Source organism: Stegostoma tigrinum, chromosome 22, assembly GCF_030684315.1.
Source record: "Stegostoma tigrinum isolate sSteTig4 chromosome 22, sSteTig4.hap1, whole genome shotgun sequence".
In the NCBI taxonomy this organism is placed as follows: Eukaryota; Metazoa; Chordata; class Chondrichthyes; order Orectolobiformes; family Stegostomatidae; genus Stegostoma; species Stegostoma tigrinum.
In genome coordinates, this window is record NC_081375.1 from 35,060,456 (window position 1) to 35,085,387 (window position 24,932).

The 24,932-nt window shown below is 39.5% G+C and overlaps 2 protein-coding genes across 7 annotated transcripts in view; one reads left to right on the forward strand and one right to left on the reverse strand.

The window, feature by feature from the left end:
* LOC125463572 (cytochrome b-245 chaperone 1) lies at positions 1–20,451 on the reverse strand. 3 transcript variants are annotated; one of them, XM_048554977.2, is made up of 8 exons: positions 19,976–20,451; positions 16,477–16,625; positions 10,476–10,633; positions 8,504–8,545; positions 7,215–7,288; positions 5,483–5,579; positions 3,366–3,510; positions 1–1,966 (listed from the first exon to the last, which is right to left on the reverse strand). In XM_048554977.2, the coding sequence occupies exons 3-8, from the start codon at positions 10,561–10,563 to the stop codon at positions 1,840–1,842; spliced, it is 573 nt and encodes a 190-aa protein (XP_048410934.1). In that variant the 5' UTR covers positions 10,564–10,633; positions 16,477–16,625; positions 19,976–20,451; the 3' UTR covers positions 1–1,839. The 3 variants fall into 3 exon arrangements, with proteins under 3 accessions (XP_048410934.1, XP_048410933.1, XP_048410935.1); XM_048554976.2 differs by lacking the exon at positions 16,477–16,625 and having other exon boundaries at positions 19,976–20,449; XM_048554978.2 differs by lacking the exons at positions 16,477–16,625; positions 19,976–20,451 and adding an exon at positions 19,739–19,928.
* narf (nuclear prelamin A recognition factor) overlaps positions 20,145–24,932 on the forward strand; it is a 23,292-nt gene continuing 18,504 nt past the window's right edge. The window contains exons 1-5 of one of the 4 annotated variants that reach the window (XM_048554974.1): positions 20,145–20,245; positions 20,769–20,825; positions 21,120–21,224; positions 21,355–21,435; positions 21,532–21,675. In XM_048554974.1, coding sequence (XP_048410931.1) covers positions 21,198–21,224; positions 21,355–21,435; positions 21,532–21,675 — 252 coding nt within the window. In that variant the 5' untranslated portion in view covers positions 20,145–20,245; positions 20,769–20,825; positions 21,120–21,197. The other 3 variants (XM_048554973.1, XM_048554975.2, XM_048554972.2) reach the window with 3 other exon arrangements.

Here is a 24,932-nt window from a genome sequence, read left to right on the forward strand (position 1 = left end):
CTTACTGAGACAGCTTTATTGAAAAGTAACAGATATACACATTAGTTAATCAGAATGACAGTGAAAATAGCCAAGAGCTTTACAATGCAACTTGTTGTGGTGACTTTTAGACATTTCTTTTCCATGCCAAGGTTATTCATGTGCATTGGCAAATAGTATGAAATGTTTTTATTATTATTGCAGCTTTTGCAATTCAATCACATTTCATTGACATTTTGGGAAATGAATCGAGTTCCAGCATCAAGTGGGCTTTTCATCCATCCCCAGCAAGCCAGAATACTGAGATAGAGCTGTCCTGCCAGCATGCAAACTCATGAGTTTGAGTAGCTGGCTCCATTCCTCATTTTGTAGACTCCAAGTTTTCAATGACCTGAAAAACGTGACCCAAACTCTTACCTGCCAAATTCATACAGATTAATTTACCTCTCTCCCATCATGAATATAACCAATGAATACATACAATGTGAAACCTAATGTACATCTATGCCAAACGGATAGATTAGGCCTTTACTGACACTTAAGATTTATCAAATCAAGATTTCACTGTCTCCATCCCCTTCCCAAGGAGCAGATGTAATTTATAGTACATTTCATTTGTTTTTTTCATGACACATGGCATTGCTGACAAAGTCAGCATTTATTGCCGGTGCCTAATTACCCTTCGAAAGTACTCATGAGTCACCTTCTTCATTTGCTGCTGTCCACACGGTGTGGAGTTTCTGGATATTGGCTCAGCGCCCATGCTGGAACAACTATATTAATTCACATCAGGATGATGTGGGGCTTTGAAGGGAATTTTGTAAGTGGTGGTGTCCTTTTGAGTTTGCTGGCCTTTTCCTTTTGGGTCGCGGAGATCACTGGTTTGGAAAGTGCTGCTGTGAACCTGGTGATAGTACACGATGCTGTTACTGCATTGGTGGAGAGAATCAATGTTTAATGTTGTTGATGAGGTCCCAATTGACAAAACTGCTTTGTCTGGATGCTGTCAAGCTTTTTGAGCATTGGTGGAACTGCACTGATCAAGGGAGTGTTCTATCATGTTCCTGAACTGTGAATTGTGTATGGTACACAGGCCGAGGTGATGAGGTGCTCAGTGTAATATTGTCAGCCTCTAATCTTTTCAGCAGGCCAATACCCAAACTGGAAAGTCTGCCAACGTCACATCTCTATGTCCCTTGCAAAATTAAGTTTCAGCTGGACAGGGTGTTCAGCATTGAATCATGCTTTTACTCCATCTCTCTTAAATATAGTACCCTCATAAGACAATTGTGTACAAAATATATTTATCCAAACACACTTTTTGATATACTATGAAAGCTCTCAGCCTTTAAACACTAATGACTCCTTGTCTATGTTTTTGGTTTTACTGAAATATACAAATAATCTGCAGTTTTTCATTGCATTCTTTCATTTTATACATAATCAATTGATTAGGTTTTGCTTTAGAAGAAAACACAAAGTGAATTGAAAAAGACAATAAACAGAAGACGCTTGTAAGGATAGTCACAACTGAAACAAAGGTTCTCCATTCAATATTTCAGACGTAACTAGTTATTGTATTTTAAAGCTTTTTTTGTGCATTTGATCAAAGTAGCGTTCTGCCAAAGCGTTACATCAGCAACACTGAAATACTAAAAATTATAGTGTCTTATTTCACCAGCAAAGAAGTTGGCATTGCAGCATGTAACTAAGAGCTGGACATTGCTTCCTGTGCAGTTTCACAGCCAGTTTGTTTAAGGCTGATTCTTTAATGTTCCTCAAATGTGCAGACTTTAAAAGCCCTGTGTTTACTTTTGGTTGTATGCTTAATGTCCGCAAAATGTTTCTCGCTAATAATCTTCAGTTCTTTTCATTATCACTGCCAGTGCCATCACTACTGTCTAGAGACAATCCCATTTTATCTTCAACGGATGGTTTGTTAAGGTTTAGAAAGTTAGTTATAAGTTGTGCTACAGCAGCAACATCACTGTGAAAGGAAAGGAAAAGCGAGGCAAGTTAGAACTGCAGACATTTTCAAACAACACAAACCATTTTCCCCCTATCTTCCACACCTGCATAATCTCAAATTCATATCACTACATAACATCAGCTTCAAGTCAGACATGTAGTAGATGGAATCATTAATGGTCATCCTTCAAACCTGAATAGAGATATACTGATAAGGCAGTAAATCCTTTACTCTTTCCAATTTGCTTCAGCTTACATGGTATCAATATCAATTCTTCAAAATAATTTTATGGCAATGCTTTGGAACGCTGAATGAGCTAAAATGCTTGCTTTTCTTCCGTTACCCAACCATTCTATCTTCACTTTCCTCTTGTAAAATCATTTTTGTGTCATCTTTGCCTCTGAATTTCATGTTTTACTAAAGAGGAAGAACGTGTGCAATTTGCAGCCGGATTTCTCAGGCCCTGCATTCAGATAAATGAGGCACAAGGACAACCTCAATTTTCTCCCCTTTTTCCCTCTGACGAATGGGATTGTGAAGCACTCGGCTCCAGGCTGACACTTTCAGAATAATACAAAGATATGAGTGATCATGAAACCAGAACATCTTACTACTTTTTGGAAACACTTTTGAAATGATGCACATTGAAAGACATAAACAGTTATATTTCTGTAGTGGTGACTTCAATCTTTTATTAAGTAACCAGTGCCAAAATGCCAATGGTATTTAATGGGGAACAACTGGATATATAAACAAAATTTTATTCTGCTCCCACCCCCAGCTGACATAGTAAAAACTTCAGACAGTATCTTCATGATGAATTACACCATTAATAAAAATAGAAAGTACTAGTAAAGCTGAGCGTGTCGGACATCATTTCTCTCTTCAAGTATTTCAACAAGCCTGCTCAGCACTTTCTGCCTTTATTTCAAATCTCAGCAAGTATAGTATTTTATTCATATTTACATTATTAGTGGTTGGTCGATGTACTTTTTTTTGTCACAGTTTGTAGTCAGAACCAATGAACAATGTTTAAAAATATGAACGAAAAGAACTGGGAGTGCTGCAAATCAGAAACCAAAAACCAAAATTGCTGCCAGACCTGCTGACATTTTTCAGCATCGAAGCTATTGCTATGTAGACACTATAAGTCAGGCAGTATACTATCCAACTCGTCTATACTGTAATGTATGGTCTTTTGTTTCACTCCCCTTCATTTAACTCTCTTAGCATATCTTTCTATTCTTTTCTTCCTCACGTGCTGATTTACCTTGCTTTAATATGAATCCAAACCAAATAGAGTGGTATCACTTCCACTTTGTCAGATTTTATAAAACATATGTATTTAATTAGTCTCTGGACTATGTTCATTAATAAATCAAAACAAATCTCAATAGTTAAAAGTTTAATTACTTGCCTTCGATTACTTAACACTGCACTTTGAGTAATTGGGTGTGAAAACCCAGTTGCAAACCGCAGTACCACAAGGTATCCTTTTCCCAAATAGCGGACCCTCTCCTCCTCTACAGTAACGGCACGAATATGCTGGAGCTGTGCCACCACTATAAATGGAACACAGTTATTTAAACGCTACTAGCAAAGCAAGTATTACACAAGATCATCAAACCAACATTGCATGAACACATTTTACAAGAAGACATAAGTGGTAGCACAACTCTATACCTGAAGATGTCGAAGCAGCCATGCAGAAGTAGAACATGCGAAATCTATCCTGCAAGACTGTAGCCAACATAATCAGACCGTTATTCAGGTTTTTTTAAATTCATTCATGAGGTGAATTTATCCTTGGCTAGGCAAGCTGATCACTAATTGCTGTGGAATTTATTGGTTTGCTAGGTCATTTCAGAGGGCAGTTAATAGCCAACCACATTGCTCTGAGTCTTGAGTCACATGTAGGTCAGCCCAAGTAAGGACAGCAAATTTCCTTCTCTACAGGACATTTGTGAACAGATAGGCCTTTATCATAATCAACAAGTAGGTATTTCATTGGCATTAAGCCAGTTTTTTTTTTAATTCAAGATTTTTGTTGAATTTAAATTTTACCATCCACCATGATGAATTTGAACCAGTGTCCCCAAAACACTTATAGCTTGGGGTTTTAGATTACTAGCCCAATCACATTGGTACTGTCTATCTTTCTGTCTTACACAAACTCTTGAATGGACCAAAGACTGCCACTTACAGACCTGGAAAATGCATAATCTGGCTCAGTTTAAATTGGAAAGACAAAGTACCTCAAAAATGTGAACAAAGGGTTAGGGAAACCATTTCACTATGCAACAGGTACAGCAGGGGGATATTCCACTAATAGGAAGCTAACAATCCAAGGGATGTTCTGCCTACCACGAAATTGAATGATGTCATGTATGGAAGTTCAGTGCCAGTACGAAGCCAGTATGTAGGCTGTACATTCTACTGACCAGTTGATTTAATGAAAATGGCATGGTTTTTTGTTTTTTTTCTGAAGGTAGTACACAGACCATACCCAACCACCCAGCTTGGCAAAGTCCAAAACAAAACATTAATCGGGGGTGGGGGAGGTACCCAACTTATGAGCCTCCAATTATGAACGCTCATAATTATGAACGTGATCTCATACAGGGGTGTGATTTTAAAGATCAGACATGTGAACATTTCCTGCACTTGCAAATAGCACCTTTATATTGTCCTGCATTGTCTTCTGACATGCGTGCAAATTGACTTGCAAACAAACCCCAGAATGGAACCTGTTCACAACCCTAGGACTGCCTTATTGTTAGATATGATTCTGTGATCAGGTAGCACTTGCTGAGCAACCCCAAGTGTGTTAATAGCTACACTGACACTGAATATAAAATAATCTGTCAAGCTAATGTTGTCAAACACTTACACTTTTCAGAGGCAACATGAATCCATACACAGGTACCCGTCCTCTGCCGCAAAAAGAATATTTTCATGTCTGCCCCTTTTTCAAATTACACGCAAGCTTGGTGAGCTTATAATCCCTCATTTCTTTCCCATTGGAATACCTCAACAAATCTGTGACAACTTGCCAATCAATCAGTACCCTTTACTAGTGTAACATAAATTGTTATCACCATTTGAAATTTGGCATTCTTAAATTTATCCTGAAAGTACATGATAACAAATTTCAGCAACGTCTACCTTTTCAGCAATATTCATGCTTGGTACTATCAAGTTTCCACCTCTCTATGTTACAGTGATATCATCATCTGCATGTGAAGTTTCATGTTAAGAAGCTAGCCTTTTCATGAAAGACTAAATCTTTGGTTTAACCTTATTCCTAAACTGAGCTATGGTTGAGTTTGAAAATGTTGATTTGTTGATCTCAGCCAAACCAGGTGATGGTGGCAATGTAGGAGAAATTAAAATTAATTTATAATTGGTATAAAGTAAATAATTATCCATTCCAGACAGTATGCTTTAGTTTGAGCTTTCTACCATCATGCTCACTATGGCCCCATGTCAACCTGAATGTTTTTGTGATTGACGAAATACAAATTTACACTTCACCTTGTTCTTGACTTTTATTCCACATGGTCAATATCCTTGTATAAAGGTTAAAATTTTTAAGAACTGCATTCCCTTTATTCTTGTCAAATATGACTTCCTGAAAAACAGAAAAACTACCTTTCAATGAATGAAAATATATAACGCTTCAGATTACAGTCCCAATTCTTAACAACGTATAAGCGTTCTACAACATGCTAATCTGTAATTCTCATTTCATAAATCAAAGTTTATAATGCTATGCCCAGAGTTTAAGTTTTCTGTAAGCATTGTGGGTTATTTTAATGCAATATTAGAATACATAATCAGGAATTGTAAAAGCATTCATGCTTTTCATGTTTACTTGTTTGTTTCTTATCAATATGAAAGTAGCATTTCAACACTACCATCTACTGCTAAATGTTAAGTTGGCAAACAGAAACCCAGTTGAGAGCTGACAGAAGTCAAATGTTGGCCAACATTATTCAAGGAGGCAGAATTAGACTTGAAATCACGTTAGGGTTATTTGGCCTTATGAATGTGTCACCAATCCTGAAATGAACATTTTTTTCCTCCTGTGAAATTCACAGAATCCTTACCGTGTGGAAGCAGGCCATTTGTCCCATTGAGTGCACACCAACCCTCTGAAGAGCATCTCAGCGAGACGTACCATGGCTATTGAATCCCTGTAACCCTGCATTTCCCATGGTACACCCCTGGACACTATAGGCAATTTTAACAATGGCAATCCACCTATCTTTCACATCCTTGGACTGTGGGAGGAAACTGCAGCACCCGGAGGAAACTCAAGCAGACATGAGGAGAATGTGCAAACTCCATACAGACAGTTGCCTGAGGGTAGAATCGAACTCAGATCCCTGGCACTGAGAGGCAGCGATGCTACCCACTGAGCCACCGTGCCACTCTTTAATTCAGCTAACAAAAAGTTAAATCCACACAACACTCCAAGCTTTTGAATTTATGGATTGTTCCAGGTAAAGATTCTGGCCAGGGGAGTTTCTCTTCTGTAATACATCCTAAGACTTTCTGTCAGTTTTCAGCATTTAGGGATTGCTGACAAGATCAGTATTTTTCCTCCATCCCTGGATACTGAGAAGACGGGCTTCTGAACTAAGACTGGCTAGGACACTTCAGAACACAATTACAAGAGAATTATGTTTTTCTAGGACTGTAATTACATACAGGTCAGACTGGATAAGGACAGGATGCCTTCCGTGAAGAAAATTAGTAAACCACTTTTTATCTCCAACAACATCGAACAGTGTTTATATTGAATTGCATTTTTCAAGTTGTGTTGAATTCAAACTTCTACTGTGTGGAATTTTAATCTGGATGCATGGATTACTACGCCAGCAATACACCCCTAAACACTGATTAAAGAGATGGTGGAGTTAAGACTTTCCAGTAACTATTCACAAATAGCGACTTGGAATAGTTCAATGCACATGAACCCAATGGGACAGACTGCCAGCACAGTAGCTGTCAGCGAGGCCCACAACTTGAGGAAGCAGGATCAAGTTTAATGGACATCTCAAAAGTTGAGAAGTGATGTTGACACCATGTTGGACTTCTACAGTGCAGCATTTCTTGAAAGATTTTCAAGATGAATACTAAATACTTGATAACATTCTATAATTCACAAGTAGCCGAATAAATCATTTATAAACATGGATTCATGCTGTTGTAATATCATTACTACCAAAAGCAAGTTTTAAGTATGTAGCTACTTTCCTACCTCCCAGTCTTCCAAGTTTTGTACGGCCACAAATAAACAGCCCACAACATAGAACAACTTCCATCCCAAATTGTCTGAAAACAATGAGTACACAACTTTTATTAATTCACTCATAACTACCCCTCACTTATAATAACAATTCAGTCAAAAGTTCAGTCACAGCACCTTATCGCCTTGATTTCACAGTTGGTATGCCAGCTGCAACTCATACTAATATTTTAAATTCATAAAACCTCATGTCTAGGTGCAGATCTGCGTTCATTCTTTAAATAATTCTACCTGATTTAGGCCAATATTCTTTGCAGGAGTCCTGGTCCCATTTATACTGTGCAGCCATCATTTTGGAGGGTCCAACATTAGTCCAGAAAGAGTCACCGTCAATTTTTTTACTTCCTACTTTCTCTCTGTAGCAAGTTTCTTATTTCTAGTCCACCTCACTTGAAAATTAAATCAGTATCAGAAACTTCTGCACTGCTGGTACACTGACCACAATCGTTAATTTTGACAACTGTAAACTATCTTCATGCTCTGATGCAAATATATATTGTTATTATTTATAAACCCAGGAGACTGATTTTTTAAAGCTGTTAAGAGATGGACAATTTTGTCCTTTCATTGTTTCATAATTCTTAAACTAGAAGTGGCTGGCAGGAGAGAAAATAAGTTTCAAGAAACTGCATCTTCCCAAGCAGTCATCAATTGATTTGTCCCACTGGCAATATTTTGACACCACATGTATGCAGTTTATCATTTCTGTGATTATAATAAACTGCAAATTTGAGAATACAAATGAGTTGAGATCAACCTGGACATGTACTCAGTCACATTAGACAATTTAAACACAAGATATATCAGAAAAGCAGGTAAGTCAGAATGCTTACTTGAAAAGAACTTTCAAGATTTTCCTGCATTTAAATCGAATTAGGTCTTGCTCACCAAAGCCAAAGAAGTTTTCATATTAACTCATTAGAATTCCACTGTTCACTTCCTTCACTCCTGAATCCAATATTTTAAAATGCTTTGTTTGCAAAGCATCAGCTTCCTTCCTGCTTTAGACCCCTTACTCATTTTTTTTCATATTTCTGCAACTTTGTCTATTTTGCCTAAGCTTATGGCTTTAATTATGTGAATTCAAACTGGCACATATGTGCATTGACTTAATCTTTCCAGGTCACTTTTGTTCAGAGATATTTCAGCAATTTGCAATTTACACACATTTTTTTAAAATCAGTAAAAGGAGCTACAGCAATCAGAAGGATGTGGAACAATTGCACTCTGAATGTTCCTACCTGTACTATAGTAAGCAGCAGCTAAACCAATAGAGCCAATTCCTACAGGAGAGAAACAAGAATTTCTGTGTTAACTACTTTTATACAGCTCTGGTATTGGTGTCCTCAAGTAACTTACATTAAATCACTTCATTTTTCCTCGTTACAGCCCAACATAAATTAATGTTTTGGAGCAAAACATCTCAAAAACATTCCCCACAATGAATTAAACTTAAAATGTAGAGGGATATCTGGCATTTGCACTGTGCCAATAATATTCCACAGGAAGACAATAACCACATGATTTTTTTTATTTTAGTGATAGTATTAAGGAAGAAACGTTGATCAGGATACCCAGAAAACTCTCTCCTCTTATTTGAATAAGCACATGAAACCCTTAATGTTCACCTAAACCGCCAGAGGGTGAAAATCAGATTCTGGTTGAAATGTATTGTCGTCAACACAACCCAACAACGCAGTACTGATTCATGTTATGGATCTTAAGTCCATACACTTATAAAGCAGAAATGAGTGTGTCTACAATTAATTCAAAGAGGGATCTATGAACATGGACGCCCAGATCCCTCTGTTCCTCCACACTGCCGAGAATCCTGCCATTAACCCTGTATTCTGCATTCAAATTCGACCTTCCAAAATGAATCACTTCACACTTTTCTGAGTTGAAGGAGACAATTCTGAGAGATAGTATTTATGATTGTTTGGAAAAGCACAGTTTGATTAGAAATAGTCAGCATGGCTTTGTGAGGGGCAGGTCATGCCTCTCAAACCTTACTGAATTCTTTGAGGATGTGACAAAACACATCGAAAGAAGTAGAGCAGTGAATGTGGTGTATATAGATTTTAGCAAGGCATTTCATAAGGTTCCACATGGTATGCTCATTCAAAATGTAAGAAGGTGTGGGATTAAGGAAAATTTGGCTGTCTGGATACAAAACTGGCTGTCCGATAGAAGACACAGGGTGGTAGTAGATGTAAAGTATTCAGCCTGGAGCTTGGTGACCAGTGGTGTTCTGCAAGGATCTGTTCTGGGATCTCTGCTCTTTGTGATCTTTATAAATGACTTGGATGAGGAAGTGCATGGGTGGGTTAGTAAATTTGCTGACGACTCAAAGGTTGGTGGAGTGGTGGACAGAATGGAGGGCTGTTGTAGGTTGCATCAGGACATTGACAGGATGCAGAGCTGGGCAAAGAAGCAGTAGAGGCAATTCAACCTGAAAAAGTGTGAAGTGATTAATTTTGGAAAGTCGAATTTGAATGCAGAATACAGGGTTAATGGCAGGATTCTCGGCAGTGTGGAAGAACAGAGGGATCTTGGGGTCCACGTCCAAAGATCCCTCAAAGTTGCTACCCACGTTGATAGGGTTGTAAAGAAGGCATATGGTGTGTTGGCTTTCATTGGCAGGGAAATTGAGTTTAAAAGCCTCAAAGTTATGCTGCAGCTACATAAAACTCTGGTTACACCACACTTGGAATAGTGTGTTCAGTTCTGGTCATCCCATTATAGGAAAGATGTGGAAGCTTTAAGAGCGGGTGCAAAGGAGATTTACCAGGATGCTGCTTGGACTGGAGGGCAGGTCTTTTGAGGAAAGGTTGAGGGAGCTAGGGCTTTCTTTCATTGCAACAAAGGAGAATGAGAGGTGACTTGATAGCCGTGTACAAGATGATGGGAGGCATAGATAGAGTGGATAGTCAGAGACTTTTTCCCAGGGTGAAAATGACTATTATGAGGGGGCATAATTTTAATGTGATTGGAGGAATGTATAGGGGAGATGTCTGAGGTGGGCGTGAGGAATGTGCTGCCAGCAGTGGTAGTGGAGTCAGATAATTTAAAGACTTTTACGCGACTCTTGGGTAGGCACATGGTGGATAGTAAAATGTAAGTATGCAGGGTAGTTTGATCTTAGTAGGATAATAGGCCGGCACAACATCGTGGGCCGAAGGTCCTGTACTGTGCTGTACTGTTAAAACTTACCAACTAACACAGACCAGGACCTGATACCAGGAGATCTTTTAAGATGAAGGATTGAATCTGTTTGCTCCTCAATAACCATGTATGCCATCTCCACGAAAAGCAGGATGTACGAGCAGAAGTACTGACGACAAGTTTTCAAAAGATGCTTTCAAATGAATCTGCAATACGAAAATAAAATTACCTTGCAATGAATAATTAGAGAGAAAATATGATAAACACTAATTGCAATGAACGTTACACGACTTTGCAATAACATTTGACATAAACTCTCTTACATTAGCAATATTAAATAATCCAAAATGTATTGCATTCTGGGAAATGGTTGTGAATGCTTCCAATAAGCCACTAATCTAACATTTCATGAATTTAACATTATTCTGCACCTTCTGAAGACATCCATACCAGTAAATCCAGTTCTAAAAAGCACATTGTACTAATACATCATGTAGAATATGCAAAATAAAATTTCAATTCTCAAATCAATGCATTTTATCCCCTCCTGCAGTACTTACAAATTATACAGCAGTCCTACTCGATGTTTTTACATTAATGTTCTACTATATCCAAATGGTGTCATTTTTATAGATAATGTTTATATTACATTGAAGGAGTATTTCATGTCCACTACAAATGTGTATGTTCAGCATGCTATTAAGAGGTATAATCTTACATTCATTAACACAATTTGCTTCTCTTCTTCATTTCTCCATCTAAATAATGAAGCAGCCTGAAATCAGATTCACTGACTGTACCAACAATCACATGTTTTATTTCTTGTACAGACTGACTGTCTGGTGTTTGGAACATTGTGCTTTATAGCTCTTTATAGAGGCACTAATGGATCTCCTGGCACGTTGCTCATCTCGACAAGTCATTTTTGTTTAAATAATGTTTCCCTTTCTGCAACATTTCAGTCTGATCACAAACATTTTCTGCACCCCTCATGTTATTTTGTTGTTTACAATCTTTCTGTCTCGCTCTTTGTGACTCCAACATGCTTTTTCTCATTCGTTCTGAATTTCTGTCTCTACTTACTTCATTCTTCTCTGGTAATATGGAGGAAAATAATTGAATTAATTTACTTAACTATTTGACTCTGCTGTTTCCAGTTAGAATGCTGTGGCATTTTGTGAATGTTGCTGCAAAGGAATTTTTCAGCAAATGCATCCAAACACAAATGTTACTTTGCTTGATATCACTCTTGGATATTTTACAACTTATATACATATATGTTATAGGACCTTCAATACAATAAAGCATAACAAAATGCTTCACAGAGTATGATGAATTTAAATCCAACAATGAACAACAAGGTTAACTTGGTCAAAGACCATGTTTGTAAGGAGGATCTTGAAGGAGGAAAGCAAGGTAGGGACATTACGTAGGGAGCTTCAAACCTAGGGTCCAGGCAGCTGAAGGCACAGACAACAATGGTGGAGGAATTAAAAACTGTGGATGTTCAATAGGCTAGAATTATCGGTGCACAGATCTTTCAGGGTAGGTGTTAGAGGAGATGTGGAATCAGTGTAGATCAGTCCATAAGCGATGATGGTGGACAGGACTTAGCACAGAAAAGGATATGGGCAGCAGGGATTTGGATAGCCTCAAGTTTACAGAAGGTTGAATTTAGGACACTGTTCAGATAGTCAGGTCTTGAGGCACATTCTAGGGTTTTAGCAGCAGATGACCTGAAGCAAGGTGGAACAGGACAATGTTACAGTGGTGACATTAGCCAATCTTAGTGATGGCAAGAATACGTGGCCCTGTGCTCATCTCATGGTCAAGTATTACACTAAGGTTCGAAACAACACAGGCAGTTGCTGGGAAGAGGGATAAAGTCAGTAGCCAGAAATAAAAGAGAGTTTGTTGTGGACACCAAAGACAACAGCTTCAGTCTTCCTGGCAATTAATAGGATGAAATTCTGCCCCTCAGATAAGCAGCCTCTTGAGGTGAAGCTGTGTGTTGTCGGCATAAGTGTGAAAACTAATGCAATACTTGCGGATGATGTCACTGAGGGGCAACATGTAGATGATAAATGGAAGGGGGGCAAGTTAGGAATGGGGAGTGTAGCCAATGTGGGTTAAAATCTTGATATGATTGGATTGAAAAGAAAGGAAACCAGGCTCACCCAGCTGGCAGCCCAGTGGAGAAGCCTCAGAGAAAGATGGTGAGGTGAATAATATCAAAAGCTGCAGACGGGTGGGGAAGGACAAAGAGCGATAGTGTATCTTTGTCGCAGTCACATAGGATGTCATTGGTCTTCGTGGCTGTGGCAGGAGTGGAAGTCTACTGGGAAGGAATCAAACATAGACTTCTGATAAAGATGAAGAAAGAATTAGGAGGTGACAACAAGTTCAAAAACTTAAGAGAGAAGTTAATGATGGAGCTGTAACTTATAAGGATGGTGGAGTCAAGTGCTGGCTTTGAGGAGAGAGATGATGACAGCAGACTTGAAGTGTGAAGGACAATATCTGAAAGAGAATTGTCGATACTATGTGTTAACATGGAACCAGAAAGGGAAGTTGGGTGGACAGTAGTTTAGTGGCAATAGGGACAAGAGTGGGACTCTTAGGCAAATGAGCTTTGAGAGGACATTTTAGGTGATAGTTTAAAAAGAAGAAAATTATACCTGTTTAGGGTTAGGGTGAGGTGAGCTTTAGAGAAAGCCGGGCCTGGTGAACTTGAGACAGGAAAGGAAGTTGCACAGGCAGCTGATCAAATTGTTTCAATCTTAGTGGAAACAGAGTGTATGATAGATATTTTGTCACTGAGAGCTCCACACACTTAAGAGATAAGACAAGATGGGGTGAGGGGTTCTAAAAAGATGGTGTGCAGTAATGGAGATACAGCAATCATGCCAACTGATTCATTTGAAAAGTTTCTTTTATTATTTTTCTGTTAATTTTACCTAACATGATGAGCACAATTTCATGCAAGATATAGTGCATTATTTTCTGTCAGTTACTGAAGTTCCAATTGGTGCAATGCGATGCTGCAGTTTGTGATGTGCTTCAATTTAGGTTTACTATCTTAAGTTGTACAATTACGTTTAAACATACAATTGTCAAATAAATTGGTCAACAGCTTTAATTTTTTGTAGAAGAATTTCCAGTATTCATTGTTAGCTTTCCATCAATACAAAGGCATAAATAGACTAATAAAGGGCTTTAATAATTTCCTTTACATTTAATGACTGGCTGCCGTTATTGTGAGCACTACTGCATTAAGTCCATATCTTCTATCTCATCGGTCAAAAACTCCAGATATAAAAAATAAAATAGACTTGCTCATTCTTCAGTATGCAAGGGTTTTGGTTTGTTTAAACATTGAAGCCTAGAAGCTAAGATAAAGAAGTGTACAACTGGATGAACACAACAGGCCAAGCAGCATCTTAGGAGCACAAAAGCTGACATTTCGGGCCTAGACCCTTCATTAGAAAAGGGGAGGGGGAGAGGGTTCTGAAATAAATAGGGCGAGGAGGAGAAGATAGGTGGAGAGGAGAGACAGACAAGTTAAAGAGGCAGGGATGGAGCCAGTGGAGGTGAGTTGTAGGTGGGGAGGTAGGGAGGGGGATGGGTCAGTCCAGGGAGGATGGACAGATCAAGGGGGCGGGATGAGGTTAGTAGGAAGAAAATGGGGATGCGGCTTGAGGTGGCAGGAGGGGATAGGTGAGAGGAAGAACAGGTTAGGGAGGCAGGGACGAGCTGGGCTGGTTTTGGGATGCAGTGGGGGCAGAGGAGATTTTGAAGCTTGTGAAGTCCACATTGATACCATTGGGCTGCAGGGTTCCCAAGCGGAATATGAGTTGCTGTTCCTGCAACCTTCGGGTGGCATCATTGTGGCACTGCAGGAGGCCCAGGATGGACATGTTGTCTAAGGAATGGGAGGGGGAGTTGAAATGGTTCGTGACTGGGAAGTGCAGTTGTTTATTGCGAACCGAGCATAGATGTTCCGCAAAGCGGTCTCCAAGCCTTCGCTTGGTTTTCTGCAAAGCAGTCCCCATGCCTCACTCACCAAACCTACACTCACCTCTCCTGGCTCCATCCCTGCCTCTTTAACTTGTCTGTCTCCTCTCCACCTATCTTCTCCTCTATCCATCTCCGATCCGCCTCCCCCTCTCTCCCTATTTAATTCAGAACCCTCTCCCCCTCCCCTTTTCTGATGAAGGGTCTAGGCCCGAAACATCAGCTTTTGTGCTCCTAAGATCCTGCTTGGCCTGCTGTGTTCATCCAGCTCTACAATTTGTTATCTCGGATTCTCCAGTTTCTGCAGTTCCCATTATCCCTGATACAATTTTAGCCTAGAAGCTAATGTTGGTGATAATAGGAGATAGGCATTTAACATGTTTATACAATATGTCTTGCAGAGGCTATAAATAGTTTAAAATGAAGGTGTTGATGCTAACATTATAGTGAAGGGTGAGGAAATCTTACACCAATACAGCAAGAAGTCATTTGCTAATATTGGCAACATTAATTAGTTAGGCCACTTTTGGAAAACTGCATTCAATTCTGATCTCCCTGCTATAGGAAGGATGTTGTGAAACTTAAAAGCATTCAAAAAAGATTTACAAGGATGTTGCTGGTGTTAGAAGGTTTGAGCTATAGGGAGAGGCTGAATACACTGGGGCTATTTTCCCTGGAATCTGAGGGGGTGAACTTATAGAGATTTATAAAATCATGAAGGGCATGGATAGGGTAAATAGCAAAGGTCTTTTTCCCGGGGTGGGGGAGTCCAAAACTAGATGGCAGAGATTTAAGATGAGTGGGCAAGGATTTAGAAGAGACCTAAGGGACAACTTTTTCACACAGCAGGAGGTGCGTGTATGGACTGAGCTGCCAGAGGAGGCAGTGGAGGCTGGTACAATTACAACATTTAAAAGATATTTGGATGGGTATATGAATGACAATGGTTTAGAGGGATGTGGACCAAATGGAATTAGATTTGTTTTGGATATCTGGTCAGCATAGACAAGTTGGGCTGAAGGAGCTGTTTCTGTGCTGTACATCTCTATGATTCTAATTCCTGATTTGAACAATTGCCTACCATTACAAACAACAGCTGAAAATCAAGATCTGATCTTTCCCAATCTTCATGTGAATGCTGCCCTTTTAAGATATTATTTATGAAGAGGATTAATTACATATGTATGTTAATAATATTCAATTTTAATCTCCTACTACTTTTCATTACTGACTCTTGATTACATTATGTGAAACTTCTTCAGCAAAACACATGGTAAACCAAAGACATCTTGCTTTTCTCCAAAGATCCTTTGTTTTCGATTCCACCCTTCTCCTCAAGCTTAATTAAATCATGTTCAGCATCAGTTTTCTGTTAGGCCCAGAGCTGAGCTTCAAATCCTACAAGTCTTTCTATCTCTAAAAGTCTACAACAGCTAATACTTTGAAAATATCATTACCTTGTCCTTTTGGTAAGCATTTAAATGGCCCAACAAATGGAAGAAAGCCAATATGTTTGTTATTTCCTTTAAGTAACTGAAACTATACTGTGACTCCATAATCTCTTCCTACAGTGAACAATAGAAGCATCACAGCACTACTCAGTTTAAATTTAAATTTTTGAACAAAATCAGTTAATGAAAGATGCAAAGAACTATGATATTACAAACACATACCACAAACAGAAATTCATCTAGTTACCTGTTTAGAATGAGAACAGTAAATTTTTGCAGTCTGACACAAAACCATTACTTTGATTGCATGCAGTGACTCTGTTGCATTATTTTCCAGTGTCTGATCCTAAGTACTCTACATTAACTTTCTACATAGATTCCAGTCAGCTTGACGCGCTTCTATAATTGAATCATGAAATTAAATAAGAGAAAAAATTACAAAGGATATGAGGAAAGCACTTAGCAGTCTACTCTATCCCAGCTCTTGTTATTGGCAATCCAGTTAGTCCCACTCCCCATTCCATGTCTCTCACCCAGCAAATCTCTTCTTTCAAGCAATTATCTAGGTCACTTTCAAAACTCACCACTCCTTTCAAGCAGTGTGTTCAAGATCGTAAATTCACATTGAAGTGCTTTCCCTCATATTTCCATTGGTTCTTTTGCCCATCAAATTAAATTTGATGTTTGGATTACGGAGTACAGAAGCGGTCCTTCAGCTCATCAAATCCTCTGGCTGTAGACCAAAAGGAACAGTCACTGTCCCAATCACTATATCTAACCCTCTCAAAGAGTCATAGAGCTGTACAGCACAGAGAAAGACCATTCAGTCCAACTCATCCATGCTGGCCAAACATCCTAAATTAATCTAGTCCCATTTACCAGCATTTGGCCCATAAACCTCCAAACCCTTCCCATTCAAATAGCCATTCAGATGTCTTTTAAATGTTGTATTTTTACCAGCCTCCACCACTTCTTTTCACAGCTCATTCCATACACATACCATCATGTATGAAAAAATTGCCCCTTAGGTCCCTTTTAAATGTTTACCCTCTCACTTTAAACCTAAGTCCTCTAGTTCTGAACTTCAAAAGACCTTGACTATTCACTCTACCCATGCCTCTCATGATTTAACTTCTAAGGTCATCCCTCAGCCTCCAACGCTCCAGGGAAAACAGCTCCAGCCTCTGCCTATAGCTCAAACTCTCCAACCTTGGCAACATCCTTGCAAATCATTTCTGAACCATTCCAAGTTTCAAAACATCTTTCCTTCTGCAGGGAGACCAGACGTGAGCACGGTATTCCAAAAGTGGCCTAACCAGTGTCTTTTACAGCCACAGTATGACCTCTCAATCCCTACACTCAATGCACTGACCAATAATGGCAAACATATTGAACGCCTTCTTCATTATTCTGTCTACCTACAACTCCACTTTCAAAGAAATATGAACCTGCAGTCCAACTTTGTTCAGCAAAACTCCCCAGGACCTTACCAGTAAGTGTATTAGTCCTGCCTTGATTTGCCATACTGAAATAAAGCACCTCTCATTTATCTAGATTAAGCTCCATCTGCCACTGCTCAGCCCATCTGACCAAGGTCCTGTTGTACTCTGAAGTAACCTTCTTAGTTGACAATTGCACCACCAATTTTGGTGTCATCTGCCATACCTCCTATATTCACATCCAAACCACTTCGATAAATGATGAAAAGCAGTAAACCTAGCACCGAGCCTCGCTGCACACCGTTAGTCACAGGCCTCCAGTTAAAAGAATCAACCCTCCACCGTCACCTTCTGTCTCCTACTTTCGAGGCAATTTTGTATCCAAATGGCTAGTTCTCTCTGTATTCCATGTGATCCAGCCTTGTTAATCAGTGTACATGCAGAACTTTATCCAACACCTTACTGAAGTCTATATAGACAATGTTCACCGCTCTGCCTTCATCAATCCTCTTCATCACTTCCTCAAAAAACACAATCAAGTTAGAGAGACACGTGTTCCCAGGCACAAAGCTACATTGACTATCACTAATCACTCCTTGCCTTCCCAAATACATGTAAATCCTGTCCCTCAGGATACCTTCCAACAACTTGCCCTCCACCAATGTCAAACTCACTGACCTTGATTTCGAACAGCCCTAGTAAATCTGTTACAACTCTTTCTATCATTTCAATATTCTGAAAATCAAACAAACACCTTATATATTAGAACAACTGTGACCACATTTGACAATAACTTATTCCTCAACCCCTATTGTTGTCATTCTGCATTAGCTTCGTCTCCTAGTGCACCAAGTCTAAAACTATTGTTCTTATTTACAATTTCCACCGCAGCCTTACTTCACTACTTGTACAATATCTATCAGTGCTTTTACCAAGCCATCTCTACAGCCCTCTGACTGATTCTGTGTTACCCACCTAAGTAGTTCTCATTTTTCAGATGGTAGATTTTTCAAGTACATAGGTTATACATTCTGCAATTAGTTCCTGAACCACCCCTCTACCACACATCTTTAAAAAGTCTCCTAAGAAAGTACCTTCTTGACTATGTTCTTTCTCAATTCTCCATACTAGCACTCGTTCCATTTTCTCAGATGTAAAATGTAAGCTACAAAGAGAATCCAAGATAATAAAGAGCGGAGCATGATGAACACAGCAAGGCCCAGCAGCATCTCAGGAGCACAAAAGCTGATGTTTCAGGCCTAGACCCTTCATCATCATCATCTGATGAAGGGTCTAGGCCCGAAATGTCAGCTTTTGTCCTCCTGAGATGCTGCTTGGCCTGTTGTGTTCATCCAGCTCCACAATTTGTTATCTTGGATTCTCCAGCATCTGCAGTTCCCATTATCTCTGATCTACAAACAGAAGTCTGTTATTTTTAAATTGTATTACAACTAACAGGAAAAGATTGTATCTTCAGCATCTAGAAATTTCCCAATGGATGATTAGCTCATGCCATAATAATTCTTTGACAACTCATGTCGAACCAGGAACTGTACATGTCTTTAACCATTTTGTTTCTCTAATCTCCATCAAAGCACTCTTGACTTACATTGCACCTTTTAATAGCATGGATTACATTTTACATGTACTGAATATTAAGATGTCAATTAATTCACTGCTGTAAAGCAGATATTTCAATACAGTTCTTAATTCTAATCATCCTTGCTTGGAATAATCCGTTTTTTAATGCTTTGTGACTGTTGAGTTCATCATAAGAGGCTTCCATCTTCACATAACAGCAATTTATGGTTTTCTATTAAGGTAATGGTCAAAACACCACTAACAGTGCAGGAATAGTAGGAACTGCAGATGCTGGAGAATGTGAGACAACAAGGTGCAGAGCTGGATGAACACAGTGGGCCAAGCAGCTTCAAATATTACTGATTTGCTGTTTACCAGTAAAATCTAAGGCTTTCCGAAGAACGTACACAGCACTAAGACACTACATCATCAGAAGCTAATTTGTTGAATGCAATTAGTTAAACTCGTTTAAGACAAGAAAATATTAATATATTGAGGCTGAAAGTCAGCATGGTGATGATGACAATCAATGAGCACTTTCACGTGCAAGAATCCAACCTGCCTTTGGGACACTCATGGTCTCGAGTCCCAACAATGTGATGCTGAAAGACGAGACAGTTGAGTTTTATTTTGTGTTCGTTCTGCTGTCTCTTTCCTAATCTGCTCTGACTGACTGAATGAATGATGTGGAACTTGTGATTTCGAAAGCGCTGCTGGCATCAAGAAATCTGAAATCAGAACATCAACTTGAGATGTGTACAAACCAGCGAGGTATTGAATGAAACTTATTTACTCCTAATTTTCCACAGTGCACAGTGAGCCTCACCTTAAAGACAAATATGTAAATGTTGAAGGAAGACCCATGTAGTTTTAAATCATGTTCGGTAACAAAGTAAGAAAAGCGTTTGTAATTCAGACGTACACGGAACTTATTGAATGGCGCGCTATCAGTTTTAGATGGAAATACACATCTAAAGCAACAACGATATACATTTACAGTTCTAAAGTAAAACCCCGATCTTTGGAGTATTTTTGTATTTAAAAAGATGAACAAAAGCCATACCACGCGTTCGGTAGCTCTTCCTCAACGCATTGAGTCACTTGGGAGGCGTGGAAGTTTGTGCATGTATTCTTCCTCTTCCTTCTTGGAGATCTTTCACTTCTCATTGGCTCAACCCCCGTGTGCCTTTTGTCCAATGGGGAGGTGAATTCAAATTAAATCTCCCAGCCTTCCGGGATGATCGCCATACAGGGCTTCACAAAAGCTTCCTTTCAGCCTATCTTCATGGTTAGAATGCCTGCCTTGTAATTAACATGTGGGAGTTTACAACAGGTCAGAGTTAGAAACCATTAAACTTTGATAGAAGGATGCCTCACTCTTATGTGAAAAGGCCAAGCTGAGGGTGGGTTCGCTCTGCGTTATTTCAACTTCATGCTTGTTTTTTTCTTTATTTGGAAAAGTGGCGCAAAAGCTGAGGGTTCAACCTGAAAATGTTTTCCTGAAGCTGTGTGAGACAGGCATCCAGGGAGGTACTGAAGCTAACTGCGGGGTGTGGGTGGGGAAGATATGCGGAAGGGAGGAGAACTGAAACCTCCCCCAAGTTGAGCTCTGCGGCCAATACGTGCTATTTGTCAGGTTCGCAATGTCGCTGCGGGGGGAGGCGGCTCCAGTCTCAACTGCGGCAGACAGATAGGCTGACTTCCTCAGAACGGGGGCTGTGCCGGAGACAGTGACACTGTACTCGGGGAGGGATTAGCAACTGAACGGAAGGAGGAAAAAAATGATATTTTAACAGCCGACGCTTCTTTCTGACATGTCGGTGCGATCTCTCATTTCTGGCGTTTACCTCCTGCAGATTGTAATCTGTGGACACGATCAGCTGGAATAATTTGGAAGTCCTCTACACGCGAAGGTAATTTCATTTTGTCCTTCGTGCGTCCATGGGATCTGACTAGTTATATGCGTCGGGCTGCTATGTGTGATGCATGCGTGTGTGTGTGTGTGAGTGTGTACCGGGGGAGTAGGGAAATGCTCACGGCCCCTGACCAGAGGACCATATCGGGGTAGTTACTACAATTTGCAGGTGTGTTTTGGGGGGGGCTCTGGGTCTTGTGGCTCCAGGGTTGAATACCAGCGCCGAGCTCTGGGAAACCCCGCGTGCGTGGTCCACAACTTCAAAGGAGTCTGTCTCTTTGTGTATCCGCAGGCTTGTGTTATTGAAGCCGACTCCTGCCAGATCCGCGTTGTGGTGGAGTGAGGAGGAAGAACAGGCCCGTCGGTAGACATGAAGTGTGATAAATGTACTAAAAATGTAAGAAAAATCCTTTGTCCTTGGCTTAGTTTGTTTTCTTGGCCTTTGACTTGTGGCGGTGCTGATATGAGTCGTTTAAAGGGGTTTCTGTACGAAATATTGTTGAATTCTTATTCATGTTTTAATGTAGAAATGCACTAAAAAACAGAAAAATACTGAAAACGAAAGTCTGGTCAACGACTCGAAGAGTCCCATCAGCGACAATGACGAGGTGAGGCCACACAGAGAAGTGAATATTTTGTCTTTTTTGCGGGGGGGGTGACTATTAAGATAGTTTTATTATCAAATGCGCTTTGTGTTTTTACAGGAAAGTGAATTTCACAAACTAGCAAATGCCAAAATATTTCTCAGTGACTGCCTGGCTTGTGATAATTGTGTGACATCAACAGAAGGTCTACAGATCGCCCGACAGTGTCAAGAGGCTTTCCTGTCAGTTCTCAGCCTGAACCAGGTAAAACAAATAAAATAAACAAAAAGCTGTTCTGCCCATTAAACTGCGGAAGATGGAATTTGTCTAGTTGTTGGACCGGAATTTGCTAATAAAACACAGGCGGGTGAAATCCTACTGATCTGTGTAACGAAAAGTGCAACAACTTGTCATAAGGCAGCGATGATGAGTTGCCAATTGTCGCAGTTTGGTGAACATTAATCTGTTTTTTCAGTCTGGTTGTGTATTTCAAACAGTTTCCGTCTGGTAAATACCATTTAATCCCCTCAAAGTTAGGGCTACAATTGCATAAACTAAGGGCCCCTTTTGGAAAAGATTTACATTCCTGCTATAACGTTCAACCTCAACATTCAGAAAAGGAGTAGGTAAATTTGTGTAGCTGCCTGTAGCTAATCAATTGCCTGTAAAGCTTTAAAAATATGTGATTGTTCTTACTTTCTCATTCTGTATTTTTCTCCAATCATCTATTTTCTTCTTTTTTGTATTAAATTTTAAATTCACTTTATCTGTTTATCCATTGTCCACTCAGTTTCTTTCTCTGTTCTTTGTTTAAGGGGTAAGTCTGTTAATTCCATCATTCGCAAAGGTCTCAGTTTCCCTCTTGCCCTTACCTTCACACTTCACACTTCAAAACTTCATTGGAATTGGGAATGAGGGCAAAAAAAAATCCAGCCCATGATCAGTTGTGATGTAGTACTCCAACTTCCAAGCCATAGTGTTTTCAAACCTGTCTTGATGAAACTAATGCTTGACAATTACCAGAGTACCCATCTAATATTTGAAGTACACAGCATTAGGCAGAAGTGACCTTTTGTAGACTTGCTGCAGTGTGGTTAATTTTGAGCTAAGAAAGTATTTTCTGAAATGGTATTGCAGTTTCATTGGCCAATTTGAGAAATTGACTATTTAAGTAGCAGATCATCTTTCCCCTCTGCAAAGTTACCCAACATCTGTATTGCAAAAAGATGAGCAATTGTGTCACAGCATTTGTCACTCTTTTCTTGTATTGTACAGAAAAATAATTAGTTCATACTTCAGTAATTGGTAATTTCAATAATGTCTGAATTTGTATGCAGTAATAAAACTCCAGTTGCTTCAATTCAAATGTATATGAAGGATTCCAACTAATTCCTTATATTTAAGTATATTGCAACTGAGCAACAAAATATGAAGTCTTGTTTCTCTTTGGGTGTTATCAATTCCATTTTCAATGCTTGATCTTTATACAATATATACATGTGTCTCTGCCTGGCAACATTTCTTGCATGTTTCCTCTCAACCCAATCCTCCCCTGAGCTGATGGAGCAAAGGTGATTAATGTATCACTCGTTGCACATACATTCAGACCTTTGTTATTGAATCTAGTATCGTATCTCTGGTACAGAATATAATCCAAGTCCTTTCGCATATGAGTTGTGTACATAAATTGTGGGTTGCCTTCAAAGACTAATGTGATCAAGTTGAAAATGATTGACTTCTGCCCATGGACGTGAGAAGCTCTGTAATATTTACTCAAACAGGGTTAGAAGGAATTAACAAGTGAACCAATAACAGAGGATTGGCAGCTTTGTGGGTCAGCTTCTGAATCAAAAAGTAAAAACATGTTTTAAATTTGAGTTTGCACTGGCTTTTTACAACTGCTTATGTTTGGTTTTACAGCTAATTTTAATAATTAATAAATTAATTTAAAATTCGCTAGTTAAAATATGCATTGGGATTTATCGGAATGTTGTTGAATTAAACTCCCTTTGTTAAAATTATAGATATTTGTGTTGGTACCTAGTGCAAAGGATGGCATTAATTGATTTGGTTGTCCTTACTACACGCAAGAGGTATTTCGAACGTTAGCTGCAACCTGCAATTATTGCCGCTCTTTAGAGTTCTATTTGTGGATTGCAAATGAGTTGTATCATTTTGGGTAAATGTGTTGTAAAGACTGTACTGATTTTCCTGATAATTGCAGAATGTTGGGATTTGAGGGCAGTATACATTGTTATTTTGAATTTGGCAAACCTTCATGAGAAAACAAGTGGGCTCATTTTAGTTCAGTGTCAAGCACACTGCTGTTGTATGCCTGTTTTGGTCATGTGGGTCTTTTAAACTGCAGGGCATCACTTACAATGTACCCTGTGGAGTAACTGGCATACCTGCTTAGTACAGTCAAATCTCATCAGAACAGGGGTTCTAAGATTTTTGGGTGTAATCAATATTAATTTGTGTCAACTTTAATTTTTGTTTTAATTCAACCATGGGTTGAGGCAATTATTTATTGGTCAACCCTCCACATGCTTGAAGATGGTGATTGTTATTTCTGATGTGGGTGCAGCCACAGTGCTATTAGAGGAAGTTCCAGGATTTTTGACCCACCAGTTACTGAATGAACAATGATATAGCTGCAAGTCAGGATGCTCTGTGGCTTTGTAGAGGAACTTGCAGGCAGTGGTGTTCCCATGCATCTGCTATCATGGCTTTTCCTGGAGGTAGTGGTTGCTGGTTTGAAAGGCACTGCCTGGAGTATGACTAATGTAATGAATTGATCTGAAACAATTTTCTGTAGTTTCATCCAGATGGGTCTTTGTGCTTTTCAGGTGCCAAGTTCATTACTTGTGACATCAAGGTGATGAGAATATATCTACATGCGTACAAGTGATACCTTTTTTTAGTGGGCTATGTGGAACATTTTTCTTGTTCCAGTCCTGCCTAAATTAGCTCCTCCAATTTTTTTTTCCCTGATACATTGATGATTGTACTGGTGCCAGTTACTGCTTTGACCTAGAACAAGAAATCATAATCACTTTTGCTTCCAATGGCCGCCCTCCTTGTGCCTTCACATACATAGTCCATCACTTGCATTTTGTTGCCATGCACACCTCTGACTCCATTTCTGGGGATTAACTATCTACTTGTGCTCATTATAAATCCACAAGCTTCCACAGCTCCCTAGCCACATTTACTCACACCCTACTTCCTTTTAAGGACTCCATTCCAATCTCTGTTTCTCGACGTTCGTTATACTTGTTCTGATGATTCAAGAACAACAGCACTTCTGATACATCTTCCTCCCTCTCACCCAAGAATTCTGCCTCCCCACACAGCACCTCATTATGACAACAGAACTCTCAATTGACTCAGATAATGGGAACTGCAGATGCTGGAGAATCCGAGATCACAAAGCGTAGAGCTGGATGAACACAGCAGGCCAAACAGCGTCTTAGGAGCACAAAAGCTGAGGTTTTGGGCCTAGACCCTTCATCAGAAAA